The sequence below is a fragment of the Xenopus tropicalis genome, chromosome 7 (genome assembly GCF_000004195.4).
Source record: "Xenopus tropicalis strain Nigerian chromosome 7, UCB_Xtro_10.0, whole genome shotgun sequence".
NCBI lineage: Eukaryota > Metazoa > Chordata > Amphibia > Anura > Pipidae > Xenopus > Xenopus tropicalis.
In genome coordinates, this window is record NC_030683.2 from 13,003,385 (window position 1) to 13,021,651 (window position 18,267).

The 18,267-nt window shown below is 44.1% G+C and overlaps 1 protein-coding gene across 2 annotated transcripts in view; it reads right to left on the bottom strand.

Annotated features, from left to right (window-relative positions):
- Window positions 1-512: 512 nt before the first annotated feature.
- The window catches only part of papss2 (3'-phosphoadenosine 5'-phosphosulfate synthase 2), a 35,994-nt gene continuing 18,239 nt past the window's right edge, over window positions 513-18,267 (bottom strand). The window contains exons 2-13 of one of the 2 annotated variants that reach the window (XM_031905508.1): window positions 17,681-17,798; window positions 16,842-17,077; window positions 16,406-16,544; window positions 14,962-15,080; window positions 14,738-14,851; window positions 14,304-14,415; window positions 12,575-12,607; window positions 9,246-9,451; window positions 8,816-8,951; window positions 6,640-6,908; window positions 4,783-5,012; window positions 513-2,316 (exon numbers count right to left, since the gene is read on the bottom strand). In XM_031905508.1, coding sequence (XP_031761368.1) covers window positions 2,175-2,316; window positions 4,783-5,012; window positions 6,640-6,908; window positions 8,816-8,951; window positions 9,246-9,451; window positions 12,575-12,607; window positions 14,304-14,415; window positions 14,738-14,851; window positions 14,962-15,080; window positions 16,406-16,544; window positions 16,842-17,077; window positions 17,681-17,798 — 1,854 coding nt within the window. In that variant the 3' untranslated portion in view covers window positions 513-2,174. The remainder of the gene's footprint in view (window positions 2,317-4,782; window positions 5,013-6,639; window positions 6,909-8,815; window positions 8,952-9,245; window positions 9,452-12,574; window positions 12,608-14,303; window positions 14,416-14,737; window positions 14,852-14,961; window positions 15,081-16,405; window positions 16,545-16,841; window positions 17,078-17,680; window positions 17,799-18,267) is intronic. The other variant, XM_031905507.1, reaches the window with a different exon arrangement.

The following is an 18,267-nucleotide window of genomic DNA, read 5'->3' on the forward strand; positions in this document are numbered from 1 at the left end:
CCCCTGGAACTCTAGCAGGGTGACTGTTACCCCAATGTTTCTATATATCTGTAACCTTGTTATGGGCTAAGGGGGCCCAGCCTGAAGGCCAGTTAGGGGGGGATTTGGGGTGAGTGCTTATTTGTGCCCTGGGTACCCCTGGAACTATAGCAGGGTGACTGTTACCCCAATGTTTCTATATATCTGTAACCTTGTTATGGGCTAAGGGGGCCCAGCCTGAAGGCCAGTTAGGGGGGATTTGGGGTGAGTGCTTATTTGTGCCCTGGGTACCCCTGGAACTATAGCAGGGTGACTGTTACCCCAATGTTTCTATATATCTGTAACCTTGTTATGGGCTAAGGGGGCCCAGCCTGAAGGCCAGTTAGGGGGGATTTGGGGTGAGTGCTTATTTGTGCCCTGGGTACCCCTGGAACTATAGCAGGGTGACTGTTACCCCAATGAGACAAAATAGTCAGAAACCCACTAATATAAATAAATCACCCCCCCTCCAGAAAGTTACTCAGAGGAAACCGTTGAATACAGAAATATTTATTCTATATGAAATGTGAGCATTCGTATCACATCTATAGGGGGGCACATTATAAAGCATAAAGGTATCAATATCTTAAAAAGACACAAGAGTCCTGTCTTGTCCATAATAAATAGATTTCTTTACAATAAAAAATCAGCTACAAAAATGATTCTGATGAAAGTGTAATCAAACTACTATACATAGCAAGCAGTTCTGCATTATCCTTCATGGTCACCCAAGAGTTCTGTTACAGCATTAGGCAGTAGCAGCGCCCCCTGCAGGAATGGGAATCTCTGTGCATGGCTGGCTGATTAACTACGGAACGGGCAACCTCCCATTAATAAGGGCTCCATCCTTACTGTCCCAGGACCCCCCTATTCCCCAGTCCTGCCCCTGTGGTGGAAGTTGCCAACCCCTATATAAGTGTGTGGTAGCACCCATTTTTGGCTAAAATTCCACATTTAATTAAGACATTTACAATTTAACCCCTTCAGAAAGGCACAGACAGAACAGTAAAGGGCAAGTAAGAGCACTGGGGCGCACATTTGGTCCATCGTTACATATGAGGAGGTTTAAATAATTCACACAAAGATAAAAAACATACAAATCTCATATTAAAGCATTTTCACATATTACTGGGGTAAAAACAAAACGAAAAAATTGCCATGTCCTGCGGCCTAAATATTCCATGTGATTTCCCCTGATAATACCCTGTTTGAAAGGATTAAATTACATTTTTTTTAAAAAATATCTTCTATTACCATGTAATTCTTCCCATGTGTTCTAGGGATTATATAATTGTACAAATATAAATCTGGGTAAGAATTAAGACGCTACAATAAATATGATAAGGCATTTGCCTGTTTCCCAGGGTTGAGGTGGGTTTGTGCTGCATCTGGAATGTACCAACATGGCAGGCACTGGCATTGTGCTGCATCTGGAATGTACCAACATGGAAGGCACTGGCATTGTGCTGCATCTGGAATGTACCAACATGGAAGGCACTGGCATTGTGCTGCATTGGGGTTGGTTGTGCTGTGCCCGCTGAAGGATGTGGCACGTCACGGGGCAGTTATAGGTAGCTGGAGTCCCCTCATGCTCCATATAATCTCCTATAAAGAGATTTGTTTTAACCATGAATACAATTAATAGGTGAGCGTAAGCTCTGGGGCGAGACACGGCTAAGGTATCCCCAGTCGAACATGAACTTTATGACTTTTGCTAAGTGTTGGACTCATCGGGGCTGCCAGCGGGGGGCCCTCACCACAGTCCAAAGCTTCTATGTCCCCTTTACCCCCCACCATGTACCGCACTTCCTACTTGTGGGCATCATGGAAGGGGGAACGCGGGCGCCCACAGTTATCATGGGGGGGGCAGGCCTGGGTCGGCCCATGAAGGTTGGGGCCCAATGGGTTTTATCCCGGTGCCCCACCGGCCCAGTCCGACCCTACTTTTGCCTTAGATTCCATTGCACATTGTATCTACGTACTGAGATTTATGGGCACCAACGCCATATCTAGCCGGCGCGTTTCAATTTAGTACAAAAAGAGCCATTGAAAGAAGCATTGCAAAGATAAAAATTGATTTGTGTACTAATTGGCGTATAAAATAATTGTTAGTTAGAAAATAACGAGGCTACAATCTCTCCGGCGCGGCTTCAGAGTCAACAGTTCTTCTCCAAGGAGCAGTAATAATCAGTTAGGACTTTCCAGGCTTTGGGGGCCATGAAGCCGTCGGGTGGGTTCTGACCTTCCCGGGCCAGTTTCCTCATTCGAGTGCCGGAGATGAAGTCGAACTCATCGTGTCTGTGGAAATAGGAAAACATTGCTTGGTGAGGCTGGACTCAAAATTATTTCTACTATGATGTAGACATTGATCTGACCCAGAGCGACCAACTGGGTGTTTGCTTTGATACAGGAGACCAGAGGCTATTTAAAAGCAAATGCCTGATTAGTTACTACAGGTTACTGAAAAAGGTACAAGACAAACAACTACCAGAACTAGAACAAGACAAGCACCTACTAGAACTAGAGCGTGAAAAGTACCTACTAGAACTAGAACAATATAAGCCCCTACTGAATCTGGAGCAAGACAGGCACCTACTGTATCTGGAGCGAGACAAGCACCCACTAGAACTGGAGTAAGAGAAGTTACTTCTAGAACTGGAGCAAGACAGGCAAGTACTAGAACTGAAGCAAGACAAGCACAGGCTAGAACCGGAGACAAAAGAGTGCCTACTACAACTGGAGCAAAACAAGTGCCTACTAGAAGATAAGTAACTTCTAGAACTGGAGCAAGATAAGTAACTTCTAGAACTGGAGCAAGCCAAGCACCTACTAGAACTGGAGCAAGATAAGTAACTTCTTGAACTGGAGCAAGACAAGCACCTACTAGAACTGGAGCAAGACAGGCACCTACTAGAACTGGAGCAAGACAAGCACCTACTAGAACTGGAGCAAGATAAGTAACTTCTAGAACTGGAGCAAGACAAGCACCTACTAGAACTGGAGCAAGACAAGCACCTACTAGAACTGGAGCAAGATAAGTAACTTCTAGAACTGGAGCAAGACAAGCACCTACTAGAACTGGAGCAAGATAAGTAACTTCTAGAACTGGAGCAAGACAAGCACCTACTAGAACTGGAGCAAGATAAGTAACTTCTAGAACTGGAGCAAGACAAGCACCTACTAGAACTGGAGCAAGACAAGCACCTACTAGAACTGGAGCAAGATAAGTAACTTCTAGAACTGGAGCAAGACAAGCACCTACTAGAACTGGAGCAAGATAAGTAACTTCTACAACTGGAGCAAGACAGGCACCTACTAGAACTGGAGCAAGATAAGTAACTTCTAGAACTGGAGCAAGACAAGCACCTACTAGAACTGGAGCAAGATAAGTAACTTCTAGAACTGGAGCAAGACAAGCACCTACTAGAACTGGAGCAAGATAAGTAACTTCTAGAACTGGAGCAAGACAAGCACCTACTAGAACTGGAGCAAGACAGGCACCTACTAGAACTGGAGCAAGACAAGCACCTACTAGAACTGGAGCAAGATAAGTAACTTCTAGAACTGGAGCAAGACAAGCACCTACTAGAACTGGAGCAAGACAAGCACCTACTAGAACTGGAGCAAGATAAGTAACTTCTAGAACTGGAGCAAGACAAGCACCTACTAGAACTGGAGCAAGATAAGTAACTTCTAGAACTGGAGCAAGACAAGCACCTACTAGAACTGGAGCAAGACAAGCACCTACTAGAACTGGAGCAAGATAAGTAACTTCTAGAACTGGAGCAAGACAAGCACCTACTAGAACTGGAGCAAGATAAGTAACTTCTACAACTGGAGCAAGACAGGCACCTACTAGAACTGGAGCAAGATAAGTAACTTCTAGAACTGGAGCAAGACAAGCACCTACTAGAACTGGAGCAAGATAAGTAACTTCTAGAACTGGAGCAAGACAAGCACCTACTAGAACTGGAGCAAGATAAGTAACTTCTAGAACTGTAGCAAGACAAGCACCTACTAGAACTGGAGCAAGATAAGTAACTTCTAGAACTGGAGCAAGACAGGCACCTACTAGAACTGGAGCAAGACAGGCACCTACTAGAACTGGAGCAAGATAAGTAACTTCTAGAACTGGAGCAAGACAAGCACCTACTAGAACTGGAGCAAGAGGAGCAAGAAACGGAGTAGGACAAGCATCTACTACATCTGCAAGCATGGCTGCTACTACTAACAATCAGGGAAGTTGTGGTTTGACAAAGGCCCAAGCGACCATCCCATATAAATGGCAAAACTCAACTAGATATGGAACTCATTTTTTTTGTAAATATTTACTTCCCCTTAAATGCTCTGTTAACATAACTGGATGTTAGATAACAAATCCCTGACCCTTCCCTCGGGGCTCTGTTATGAAACAGGTTTAGGGCAACGACACATGGAGATATTTTGGGCATTTTGCCTACCTGGCAACCCAAACGCACACAGGGCTAAAGCACCTGGAATTGTTTCACTCGTCCCTATGAGAATATCACGGTAGCGGCAATGCTCGCTAGTCTTGCCTAAGAAATACAATCACCCCGGGGCCATAGTGGGGCCCATAGCAAATACCTCACATATCATGCTGGATTCCCAGGATTCCATTGCCGGCTGGGGTCATTTGTGGCCAGTGCTTGTGGGGCAAACACAGTGTTCTGTGCTTTTATTGGCCAATACTATAAGTAAATAGGCATGTTTGCTCAGCGAGGGGAGATAACGTGTGCCCTGTACCTTTCCTTGTCATAAAACTCCATGGCTTTATTCTTTTTATTGTACGCGGCGACTCTGAATGGAATGATCTCGACAGATGTCAGGCCGGGGGCCATGCTCAGCACCTTGCCCCCGTGTGTCACTTCATACAGATCCTGCTTGGTCTCCGGGTGAGGCATTCCCGCTGGGTCACGGCCAACAATGTAGAAGTTGGACCCCGCAATCATCCGGGCCCTGCAGTGCCACTGAACCTGCAATAAATTCAGAGGGTTATTCTACTGTCTACAGAGAGCTTGGGGGTCCTGGCCATGGCACAAAGGCTGGACACACAGGTGTTGGTCTAATCTGCTCCCCACCCGCTATCATCATCTATCTATCTATCATCTATCTATCTATCTATCATCTATCTATCTATCTATCTATCTATCTATCTATCTATCTATCTATCTATCTATATATCATCTATCTATCTATCTATATATCATCTATCATCTATCTATCTATCTATCTATCTATCTATATATCATCTATCTATATATCATCTATCTATCTATTTATCTATATATCATCTATCTATCTATCATCTATCTATCTATCTATCTATCTATCTATCTATATATCATCTATCTATCTATATATCATCTATCTATCTATATATCATCTATCTATCTATTATCTATCTATCTATCTATCTATCTATCTATCTATCTATCTATCTATCTATCTATCTATCTATATATCATCTATCTATCTATCTATATATCATCTATCTATCTATATATCATCTATCTATCTATTATCTATCTATCTATCTATCTATCTATCTATCTATCTATCTATCTATCTATCTATCTATCTATCAATCTATATCTCTGTGCTTTATAAATAAATGTAATAATAACAATCCCTATAATGCTTGTCTCAATGTGAAACATTCTCCATAACCTGCAGAAGCATGATCGCCATCTACTGGACATATAAGCATGGTGCTGAACTTTTGCACTCAATGGAGCAGAGATCCCAAACTAGCAGCTCGTAAGCAACATGTTGCCCCCCAACCCCTTGGCTGTTGCTCCCAGTGGCCTCAAAGTTGCTGACCATTTTTGAATTTCTGACTTGAAGGCAAGTTTTAGAGGCATAAAGACCATGTGTCTTGCTAAACAGAGCCTCTAGTAGCCTGCCAGTCCAATTTGCTATTGATTAACCAATCTGAGTCCTTACTGGTCACCTACTGGGTTGACTGCTTCTTCCCCAGGCTGAGCCCCAGGAGGCAGAGTGGTAACTAACTGCGATGGCTGATCATGCCTGTGCCCTGATTGGCTCACACATGTTGGTCACCTGATCCAGCTATAGGTAATTTCCCAATCAAAGGGATATTTAACCATGTCCCTTTGGGGTTTTTTGGAGGTTGTTTGGCTTTAATCTGGTTACGTAGCACATAGGCTCCTCACAGCCAATATTATAGCTGTAATTAAAGGAAAACTATACCCCCAAACAATATAGGTCTCTGTACGTAAAACCCTGCTTTATCTAAATAAACAATTTTCATAAAAATATACTATTTTAGTAGTGTGTGCCATTGGGTAATCCTAAATAGGAAACTGCCATTTTAAGTACTAAGGGCCGCCCCCTGGGATCATAGGAGTCACAGTGCACACAAACAAGCCAAGGCACACATACATGCTAGGCCCCATCAGCCAATGAATGGGCAGAGTTCTGCCTTTTGCTTCCACTCTACTTCCTGTTACAGTAAGAGCTGCATCACTTCCTGTCAGCTGATCTCTGAGGGAGCTCACAGCCCATCACAAAATGGCGGCTCAAGGGAAAGGATGTAAAAGGGCAATATTTACTGATATATATATTCCTACAGCTAGTTACCTCGGTGGGTCCGGCATAGAGCATTGGGGATGGGAAGATGGCCACAATGGTGGTCTTGGGATCCAGGACCCCCTCCTCCAGCACAGCATCGTGCTGCTTCATACGCCAGTCCAAAGGCACATCGTCGTCCTTTGTCCAACCCCCGAGGGGATGAAGCAAGAGAACGGGGCACTTGTAACCCCTGGACAGCAGGTGGCGCCGGGTGTCCTGCATGAGCAATGCGTGTCCGTTATGCACGGGATTGCGCAGCTGGAAACAGAATACAACATCTGGAAAAGAAAAATCCGAGTTACTCAAGGCCAACTATATCCATGTTATGGGGCGTGTTTATTAACATTGGCGACCGGTGATGTTACCCATAGCAACCAATCAGATCTTTGCTTTTATATTCTATATTGTAGATGACTGTTCAAATCTAATTGCTGATTGGTTGCTATAGGGCAACATCACCAGTGATATTTGTCTCCAATGTCAATAATACACCCCTACATAAGGGTTAATGTACCCCCTATGGGGTGAACAATAAGGGAACACAAAGCAAGTGAAAGGAAAATGATCTTTTTAGCCATACTGACCAATCAACATGAGACATATTTACCCTTTAAAGTACAAGCAGATTAGTTCTAAGCTTTACTGTCCCTTGAGTTAGAAATGGTGCAGTTATGGGAGAGGGAACGTCACAGGAGCAGGTTGGACTTTTACCCCTCCCCGGGGTTACATGTGTGCAAGGATCGGGCACGTCCCACTACCATATTTATTTATCATTGTAAACATGGGAGTGTGAGGCACGAGGTCACGCTGAGACTTCACTAATCTGATAAGCGCTCATCTGTCCTCATTACAGAAACATCATGTTCCGGACTCAGTACAGAAAGAGATCCTTGTACCTGCAGGGAACATCTGTAACTGCACCATAGAAAGTTCCACCTGGGAACAGAACATACTGAGACTTAGTGTTTCTTTTGTTCCAAGCAGGATAGTATATAGAAAGGCCAACAAAGCAGCGCATCTGGGTCAGAACGGGGCTGGAAAGTTCAATAAAGCACCACATATTTACCTCTCTTTTGTTCTGTGTCTATAGTAGTAGTTGGATAATAGCCTCTGGGAAGGGACTGGGGCTGTGGGATAGCAGGTATAGTAGGGAGAGATGGTGCCTATAGTAGCAGTGGGGGGATAATAGCCTCTGGGAAGGGACTGGGGCTGTGGGATAGCAGGTATAGTAGGGAGAGATGGTGCCTATAGTAGCAGTGGGGGGATAATAGCCTCTGGGAAGGGACTGGGGCTGTGGGATAGCAGGTATAGTAGGGAGAGATGGTGCCTATAGTAGCAGTGGGGGGATAATAGCCTCTGGGAAGGGACTGGGGCTGTGAGATAGCAGGTATAGTAGGGAGAGATGGTGCCTATAGTAGCAGTGGGGGATAATAGCCTCTGGGAAGGGACTGGGGCTGTGGGATAGCAGGTATAGTAGGGAGAGATGGTGCCTATAGTAGCAGTGGGGGGATAATAGCCTCTGGGAAGGGACTGGGGCTGTGGGATAGCAGGTATAGTAGGGAGAGATGGTGCCTATAGTAGCAGTGGGATAATAGCCTCTGGGAAGGGACTGGGGCTGTGAGATAGCAGGTATAGTAGGGAGAGATGGTGCCTATAGTAGCAGTGGGGGGATAATAGCCTCTGGGAAGGGACTGGGGCTGTGAGATAGCAGGTATAGTAGGGAGAGATGGTGCCTATAGTAGCAGTGGGGGGATAATAGCCTCTGGGAAGGGACTGGGGCTGTGGGATAGCAGGTATAGTAGGGAGAGATGGTGCCTATAGTAGCAGTGGGGGGATAATAGCCTCTGGGAAGGGACTGGGGCTGTGGATAGCAGGTATAGTAGGGAGAGATGGTGCCTATAGTAGCAGTGGGGGGATAATAGCCCCTGGGAAGGGACTGGGGCTGTGGGATAGCAGGTATAGTAGGGAGAGATGGTGCCTATAGTAGCAGTGGGATAATAGCCTCTGGGAAGGGACTGTGGCTGTGGGATAGCAGGTATAGTAGGGAGAGATGGTGCCTATAGTAGCAGTGGGATAATAGCCCAGGGATAGGGATATACAATATATATTTAATGTCTGCCCCTAAAAATCCACTTTGGGGGTGCAATGAAGCCAAAGACTACAGCAACAGAATCATATGTTTTACCTGCATTCATGTCCTTTGCTCTCTGCTTTAATTCCAGCGGTGTGAGGCGGTACTGATCCAAACCATCCCCCCATCTGATCCTCTCCAGGACTTCTAGGTCTCCCCCAACGAGCCAATCACCACTTTCCATTATCATCTGAAACAGATATACGTGTATGTTGGTTACAGTCAGTGGCATAACTTCAAGGGGGGTCCTAGAAAGGTGGTGTAAGAAGATGGGGACCCCAAAGCACTACCATGCCTAGGGCCCCATGTAGGATCCCTACAGGTCTGGTGTATTTAAGGTGGAAGGGCGCAGGGAGGAATGGAAGGCATGTATACACGGAGTTATGCAGTTAACATTCCATCTGCGGTTGCCTTGGAGACAGATATGATCTATAAATGATCTCCACTTCCTGGTTTTACCAGTTTATGAGGATCAGTAACATACCTTAATATGGGGGTGCTTGGCGCAAGTGGTACCCCAGACCCGGGCACACCTCTCTTCCTTCCTGTGCTCAAAGAATTCCGGGTTGCGCAAAATCGCCACATTTTTGCCTTCATATTTGAGCGCAATGGCATCAACGTTGGCCAGTCGCTCCTTGTCCTCGGCGGAGACGGGCAGCACAATGGGGATACTCATATTAATGGTTCCTCCTGCCGACACAAGCCAGTCATTAGCATTAAAGGGACCAATGGGTACGCAGACTAGCAAGGCCACGCTCCCTGCACCCATACACAGTATTATACTACTATTATATTAATAAGCATGTTTTTAAAGGAGAACTAAACTTCATATATTATGATTTTTAACTCTAAGGACTCCCCTGGGTCCCTAGTACCTTCTAGGGGGTTGGTGGCCACCATCTTTGATAGGGGCACCTTCAGTTGTGGCTCCCTAATCACTGAGAAAAGGGTTAGTTTTTTTAATGTGCCAGCAATAGAGCTGAAGAAGGGATGGGGGGCCTTACAGGGCTGTGCTAAGAGTTAATATAATAAGGTGAGGTTTAAGTTCCCCTTTAAAGAGATACACAATGTAACAGATGCACCAGCTGGGTAGTAGCTAACATAGCAGGTAAGTAGGGAAGAGGCTGCATTGGTACATACAAGAGGTAAAAGAAAGAGAAACTGATAGAAGTTAGGTTAATTTCCCCTTTAAAGCTAGTGCCTATTATGTGAGTGCTGTGGGGTGGCAGTGGCTCCGAGACCAACGGCTCGTTATGACCCTGACTTTGGTTAATGCTTAGGTGAACACATGGGTCATTCAGTGCCTTACGCAACCATCAAAGGACTTTCTATTGGCACCGGGAGCTCGGGCCCAGGGTCATCACTTAATCACACATAATGGGATTCTTATACCTGTACTTGTAACGAACATTAAGGGAATAAATACAATGAGAGATTCTGTAACAAAACATTAATTACTGTGCCTTGTATTATTCAGAAGTTGCAATTACTAACAGCAGCCCATCACTTGAAATTAGCACAACACCTATAGTAGCAGAAGGGATCATAGTATAGCAGTAATAGTAGTGCCTGTAAGCAGAACCTATAGTAGCAGAAGGGATGAAAGTATAGTAGTAGTGCCTGTAAGATTAGAGCAGTACCTATAGTATCAGTGGGGTTAATAGGAGAGCAGTACCTATAGTAAGAGTAGGGTTAATAGGAGAGTAGTACCTATTGTAAGAGTGGGGATAATAGGAGAGTAGTACCTATTGTAAGAGTGGGGATAATAGGAGAGCAGTATCTACAGTAACAGCAGGGTCAATATAAGAGCAGTATCTACAGCACAGCAAGAGTGGGGTTAATAGGAGAGCATTACCTATAGTAAGAGTTGGGTTAATAGGAGAGCAGTGCCTATAGTATCAGTGGGGTAAATATGAGAGCAGTACATATTGTAAGAGATGGGTTAATAGGAGAGCAGTACCTATAGTAAGAGTTGGGTTAGTATAAGAGCAGTGCCTATAGTAAGAGTTGGGTTAATAGGAGAGCAGTACCTATAGTAAGAGTTGGGTTAGTATAAGAGCAGTGCCTATAGTAAGAGTTGGGTTAATAGGAGAGCAGTACCTATAGTAAGAGTGGGGTTAGTAGGAGAGCAGTGCCTATAGTAAGAGTTGAGTTAATAGGAGAGCAGTGCCTATAGTAAGAGTTGGGTTAGTAGGAGAGCAGTGCCTATAGTAAGAGTTGGGTTAATAGGAGAGCAGTACCTATAGTAAGAGTTGGGGTACCTATAGTAAGAGTTGGTAAGAGGAGAGCAGTACCTATAGTAAGAGTTAATAGGAGAGCAGTACCTATAGTAAGAGTTGGGTTAATAGGAGAGCAGTGCCTATAGTAAGAGTTGGGAGAGCAGTGCCTATAGTAAGAGTTGGGTTAGTATAAGAGCAGTGCCTATAGTAAGAGTTGGGTTAGTATAAGAGCAGTGCCTATAGTAAGAGTGGGGTTAGTAGGAGAGCAGTGCCTATAGTAAGAGTGGGGTTAGTATAAGAGCAGTACCTATAGTAAGAGTGGGGTTAGTAGGAGAGCAGTGCCTATAGTAAGAGTGGGGTTAGTATAAGAGCAGTACCTATAGTAAGAGTGGGGTTAGTAGGATAGCAGTACCTATAGTAAGAGTGGGGTTAGTAGGAGAGCAGTGCCTATAGTATGAGTGGGGTTAGTAGGAGAGCAGTGCCTATAGTATGAGTGGGGTTAGTAGGAGAGCAGTGCCTATAGTATGAGTGGGGTTAGTAGGAGAGCAGTGCCTATAGTATGAGTGGGGTTAGTAGGAGAGCAGTGCCTATAGTATGAGTGGGGTTAGTAGGAGAGCAGTGCCTATAGTATGAGTGGGAATAAGGGTCTTTTATAAAGGACTGGGACATAAGGTTTCATCCTACTAATAATTGTAATGATAGTTTCAAGTGATTTGCTCATTTATTTCCCATTAAACATCAGAAGATAGTAACGATCTCTAATTAGCGGCCCCCTCTGATATACACAGGCAAGATTCTTAATTAACTCATTTATAGATAGAGGCTACCTTGCATTGTATTCCCTCTTACACCAACAGAGCAGTGGGAGGTAAGCCCTTATTGGCTCATTCCTTCTCTGCTTATTTGCCTTTGTACGTGCGAGCCGAAGCTGCCATATTGCTTTCTTCCAAGACAGGCTGATAGGTACAGCAATCATGGAAATACGCAGAGAAGGGATGTACCATGCGCACAGGAAGCCCCGCCCTCCTACTTTACCATTTGTTCAAGTGAAAATAAATACAAGGTCGTCTCTATGTATAAATAGGGAATATGTTCCCTTTACAGTAACGGAGAAGGTTCAGGGGCAGCGACTTTATAACAATAAGGTTAATTAAAAATGTATTAAAATCTTTGAAAGTTCAAAGAACGTAAGTAGTTTATTTTTTTAGGTTATTCAGTAACATGGCGGATCAAAGGCCGCCCCTGTACCCTCTGTCTGATCCAAGAACTTACAATCAGAAGTCACAAGTCTTTATATTTATATATAGAGAATTATTTCATGTGAATAATTGTTTTTCTTTTTCAGTTGGTGGGACAGATGCACAAATGAGTGTGTTACGTTTGCGGCAGTTGCGACAACGTTCGCTATTTCTTATATATCCATATTTTTAGTGCAAAATGAAGCAAATTCCCCTTGTTAACAGCTGAACTGCTCCTCCACAAGTGCAAGACACTCAGTAGAACTGGGCTCCTCCCTGCCGGGGGAGGAGGAGGAGGAGTTCCAGCCCCCGGGATGTGATTGGGTACAACTTCCCACAACACAGAGTCAACTCACCATTGAACTTGCTGTATAAGTTATGGTTCCAGTCTAAAGAGAAGTGCAGTTTGATACATCATGATGGGCACACTCACATTCAATAGGTGATATTATATATATATATAGGTGATATTATATAGGGGATCAATATGGACTTATCTATGTTCTAACCACATTATCCCTGCTGGCTTAGAAACAGGACTTGCAAGTCTGACCCATTGGCTGGGCCCTAGGACCCAGAGTGGTGGGATTGTTTGAGACTTGGTTTAGGGAAAAGCTATGGTAACAGTTGGTCATGGGGCTTATTAGGAGAAGCATCAATGTACGGGGCCCCATTTGACCATTATGGGTGGGATAAAGATCTATACTGGTCTATACTGATCTATACTAGTTATAAAGGCCTTTCTTTTCTTTGGCTTTAGTGCTGGGTATTTATTGTATTGATACAGGTATGGGACCTGTTATCCAGAATGCTCGGGACCAAGGGTATTCAGGATCAGGTATCTTTCTGTAATTTGGATCTCCATACCTTAAAGGAAAAATAAAGTCAAAGTCACTTGGGGGTGCCAAAATGTTAGGCACCCCCAAGTGACTTTGACCGCCACCTTTTACCCCGGGCTGGTGCCCCTGTGAGGAAGGAACAGCACCAGCCCGGGGTAGCTGCCGGCGCTTCCTTTTCCTGATTCGCTGCGCGCGCATGCGCAGTAGAGTGAAAAGCCGAACTTTAAATGTTAAAGTCGGCTTTTCACTCTACTGCGCATGCGCCCACCGCTGGCACTCAGGAAAAGGAAGCGAGGAAGACGGAAGCGCTGCGCTCCAGGTGCCCCGGGCTGGTGCTGTTTTCTCCTAACAGGGGCACCAGCCCGGGGTACGAGGTAAGCGGTTAAAGTCACTTGGGGGTGCCTAACATTTTGGCACCCCCAAGTGACTTTGACTTTCGTTTCCCTTTAAGTCTACTAAAAATCATTTAAATATTGAATAAACCCAATAGGGCTGTTCTGCCCCCAATAAGGGGTAATTATATCTTAGTTGGGATCAAGTACAGGTACTGTTTTATTATTACAGAGAAAAGGGAATCATTTAACCATGAAATAAACCCAATAGGGCTGTTCTGCCCCAATAAGGGGTAATTAAATCTTAGTTGGGATCAAGTACAGGTACTGTTTTATTATTACAGAGAAAAGGGAATCATTTAACCATTAAATAAACCCAATAGGGCTGTTCTGCCCCCAATAAGGGGTAATTATATCTTAGTTGGGATCAAGTACAGGTACTGTTTTATTATTACAGAGAAAAGGGAATCATTTAACCATTAAATAAACCCAATAGGGCTGTTCTGCCCCCAATAAGGGGTAATTATATCTTAGTTGGGATCAAGTACAGGTTCTGTTTTATTATTACAGAGAAAAGGGAATCATTTAACCATGAAATAAACCCAATAGGGCTGTTTTGCCCCCAATAAGGGGTAATTATATCTTAGTTGGGATCAAGTACAGGTACTGTTTTATTATTACAGAGAAAAGGGAATCATTTAACCATTAAATAAACCCAATAGGGCTGTTCTGCCCCAATAAGGGGTAATTATATCTTAGTTGGGATCAAGTACAGGTACTGTTTTATTATTACAGAGAAAAGGGAATCATTTAACCATTAAATAAACCCAATACCCCCCCCCCCCCCATTTATTTTACTAAAATCCGTCTATGGTATCTATCTTTGTTTCAAAAAAAAAAGGAAAAACCATTACCATCTAAGAGAGTGTCGAAGTGAAGAACCTGTAGATATTCGCTCTCGCGCATGAAGCCCCTGAGGGGAGTGGCCCAACCTTCGCTCAGAACTTGCACCCACTGCAGGTCAACCTGCCCAGGTAAGAGGGAAACATGAACACAAAACTCCGGAACCAACAGAGCAAGTCCCTCTCAGTCTCTATCAGCCTGTACCAAAATGGCGGACTTGATGTTGGTGAAACTGGCTCCATCACGCGCCACTTCTGATCTACCGTGTTTGTCTCCTCTTTAAATGGATACTTGCCCTTCCTGGGCTGTTAATAAAATATCATACTGACCCATTACGGAAGCACAAAAGTTAACTTTACAAGGTTTTTCCCCAGAATTGAAATAAATCATCTCATTGCAACACGACCCTATCACAATAGAACAATAAACACCCGATGGCTGGTACCTTATTGATCCCTACTGACGGCAAAGTCTCAGCTTCCCGCTTAACCTCATTCAACTTGTTCTCTGGAACAAACAGTTCATGGACTTCTTTCGTCGCTCCCGATGGGACAATCGCCTGGGAAGAAATGCAGCTACAAGTCAGCAGGTGTTGGAGATTGCTTAACTGCAATGCTGCAAATGGACACTGATAATGGAATCCAGCAGAGGACATGAAACAGTCCTTACCCGTTCCTGCAACAGCTCCACAATCTGCTGGATACAGTCATTCACAGAATGGACGTTAGTCTTCAGCACAAGTTCGGGGGCCTCTGGCTTCTCATATAAAGAGTCAATTCCCGTGAATCCTGCACAAAAACATGTTACAAAGGGAGAGACAGTGAGGGAAGTTCTATGCAAGTGCTCAACCTTACTTCCTATTTGTAAACAGGTGCGATGATGTATTATACATGGAATTGGCACTGTATTTATCCTGCTGTGTGTTCTGGGGTATTATACATGGAATTGGCACTGTATTTATCCTGCTGTGTGTTCTGGGGTATTATACATGGAATTGGCACTGTATTTATCCTGCTGTGTGTTCTGGGGTATTATACATGGAATTGGCACTGTATTTATCCTGCTGTGTGTTCTGGGGTATTATACATGGAATTGGCACTGTATTTATCCGCTGTGTGTCTGGGTATTATACATGGAATTGGCACTGTATTATCGGCTGTGTTTCTGGGGTATTATACATGGAATTGGCACTGTATTTATCCTGCTGTGTGTTCTGGGGTATTATACATGGAATTGGCACTGTATTTATCCTGCTGTGGGTTCTGGGGTATTATACATGGAATTGGCACTGTATTTATCCTGCTGTGTGTCTGGGGTATTATTACATGGAATTGGCACTGTATTTATCCTGCTGTGTGTTCTGGGGTATTATACATGGAATTGGCACTGTATTTATCCTGCTGTGTGTTCTGGGGTATTATACATGGAATTGGCACTGTATTTATCCTGCTGTGGGTTCTGGGGTATTATACATGGAATTGGCACTGTATTTATCCTGCTGTGGGTTCTGGGGTATTATACATGGAATTGGCACTGTATTTATCCTGCTGTGTGTTCTGGGGTATTATACATGGAATTGGCACTGTATTTATCCTGCTGTGTGTTCTGGGGTATTATACATGGAATTGGCACTGTATTTATCCTGCTGTGGGTTCTGGGGTATTATACATGGAATTGGCACTGTATTTATCCTGCTGTGTGTTCTGGGGTATTATACATGGAATTGGCACTGTATTTATCTGCTGTGTGTTCTGGGGTATTATACATGGAATTGGCACTGTATTTATCCTGCTGTGTGTTCTGGGGTATTATACATGGAATTGGCACTGTATTTATCCTGCTGTGTGTTCTGGGGTATTATACATGGAATTGGCACTGTATTTATCCGGCTGTGTGTTCTGGGGTATTATACATGGAATTGGCACTGTATTTATCCGGCTGTGTGTTCTGGGGTATTATACATGGAATTGGCACTGTATTTATCCTGCTGTGTGTTCTGGGGTATTATACATGGAATTGGCACTGTATTTATCCTGCCATGAAAAGGTGTCTTGAAAAGAAGTTATCCAGAATAACATCTGTAAAGAAGTGCTTTGGGCATCCATATACGCACCCTTAATTTCTCCAGCTCTGGCCTTCTTGTACAAACCCTTCACGTCTCGGCTTTCACAGATATTCAGAGGGGCATCAACAAAGATCTCAAAAAATGGGAGGCCGGCAGATTCATGAACCTTTCTTGCGTCCTCCCGATCCTTTTAAAATCACAGAGATACACCATATTTCTTATAGACGTCCAGCAATGTAACGCATACCCATAATGCAACAGATAACCAAACTGCAATGCAATGCTTTATTTTAGAATGCCCTTATTAATCTTTTTGGCCGTCAGTTGTTTACCAGTAAAATAAGATTTGCAGCCAATATATCTGGCCTATATATGTAACCATGTTATCCACTAAGGGGACTTGACCATAAGTTGGACTTCCGAGGGGAACTTGAAATGGTCCCTTTGAGAAGAATTGTGTGCAGTTCCCGGCCCAGTACTTTACCTTGGTGTAAGGAGAGATGAAGCTGGTGATACAGACCAGACCAGCGTCTGCAAACAGCTTGGCAACCTCAGCAATACGCCGAATATTTTCCTCTCTGTCCTCTGAAGAGAAGCCCAGGTTCTTGTTCAGCCCATGGCGAATGTTGTCGCCATCGAGAGAGTAGCAGGGGATGGCATGAGTGACCAGGTATTCCTCCAAAGCAAAGCCTAGTGTTGTTTTACCTGCTCCGGAAAGACCTGTAATGGCGGGGAAGAGAATTGATATACTGAAAGTTTCTGGGGGACACAACTTCAAGAAGACACTCTTGGGTGTTCCAGGAGTGAAGGTCCTATTGGTTGGAACCTGAGCATAAACAGAAATACTTGGGCCACTGCTGTACAAGTAGATTTTTGTAAGTGGGGGACTAAATCATGTTGATCCCTCTGGCCAAAAATCTCACCACACAGGGGCCCTTCTCACCCAACAGGATTCTTTTAGCCTTCACTACCAGTATGTGGCCAAGCCCAGATCCCATATGGATTGAGGATGTCATTGTTTTGGCCATATACATGGGCGAATAGGCTGCTGTCTAGTCAACAATGGACAAAGTAGTCAACATCAGTCATGTATAGCCAGACTTGGTTGCCCTGTGACTGATGGAACTGATTGATCTGATGTGTTGGCAGCTGAGATAAAACTAAGCTGTAGGCAAAAGTGTCAGGTCTGAGATGGTGATCAGGGGGTTCATTTTCTGGCACAAAATGGAATTCATTTAGGGGTTGAAATTAGAACTCTCATGTCTCGAGTCCCAGAATTCCCCAGTGAACAACTTGAGCGGCCAAGACAACCCAATGCCTTACCTGTCAGCCACACGGTGCAGCCACGGAAGCCGCCTCTGGTGCCTACAACTTGCCCTCTTTTGCTCCTGCTGACGTGGTGCGACTGGTAAACCACATTTGTGGATCGTAATATGTGGCCCTGGGGAAAGAGAAGGAATTGCTGTGTTACTGGTACAGGAACCAAAAGGGAACACTTAACAATAACAATAACAATGCTGAGATTTCACTGGGACTATGTACTAATGTGTGATGCAGACAGAGTAGAGTAGTTTGTTCATATTTAGAGAATTCCATAAAGCTGTGAGTAGTGAGACAAGCCTTCCTGGTATGGCAAGTTACAGGTACAGGAATCCTAAGGCCAAGGTTGCAGAACGTGCCATTGTATAAATAAATATAAATATGGCAAAGGTAAAGCTGATATATGAACTGTCATTTCAAGAGAGTTCATTGACCTAATGAGTCAGTATCATGTGAGGCCACTGTATATGGAATGTTTATTCTGGATAGTGTCTACCAGGCTGGGAGCTGCCATACTGCATACCTCGTCTGAGGCAGTTACAATATAAAGGTAGGAAATAACCTGGTTTCCTGATATCTCTTTCTTTGCC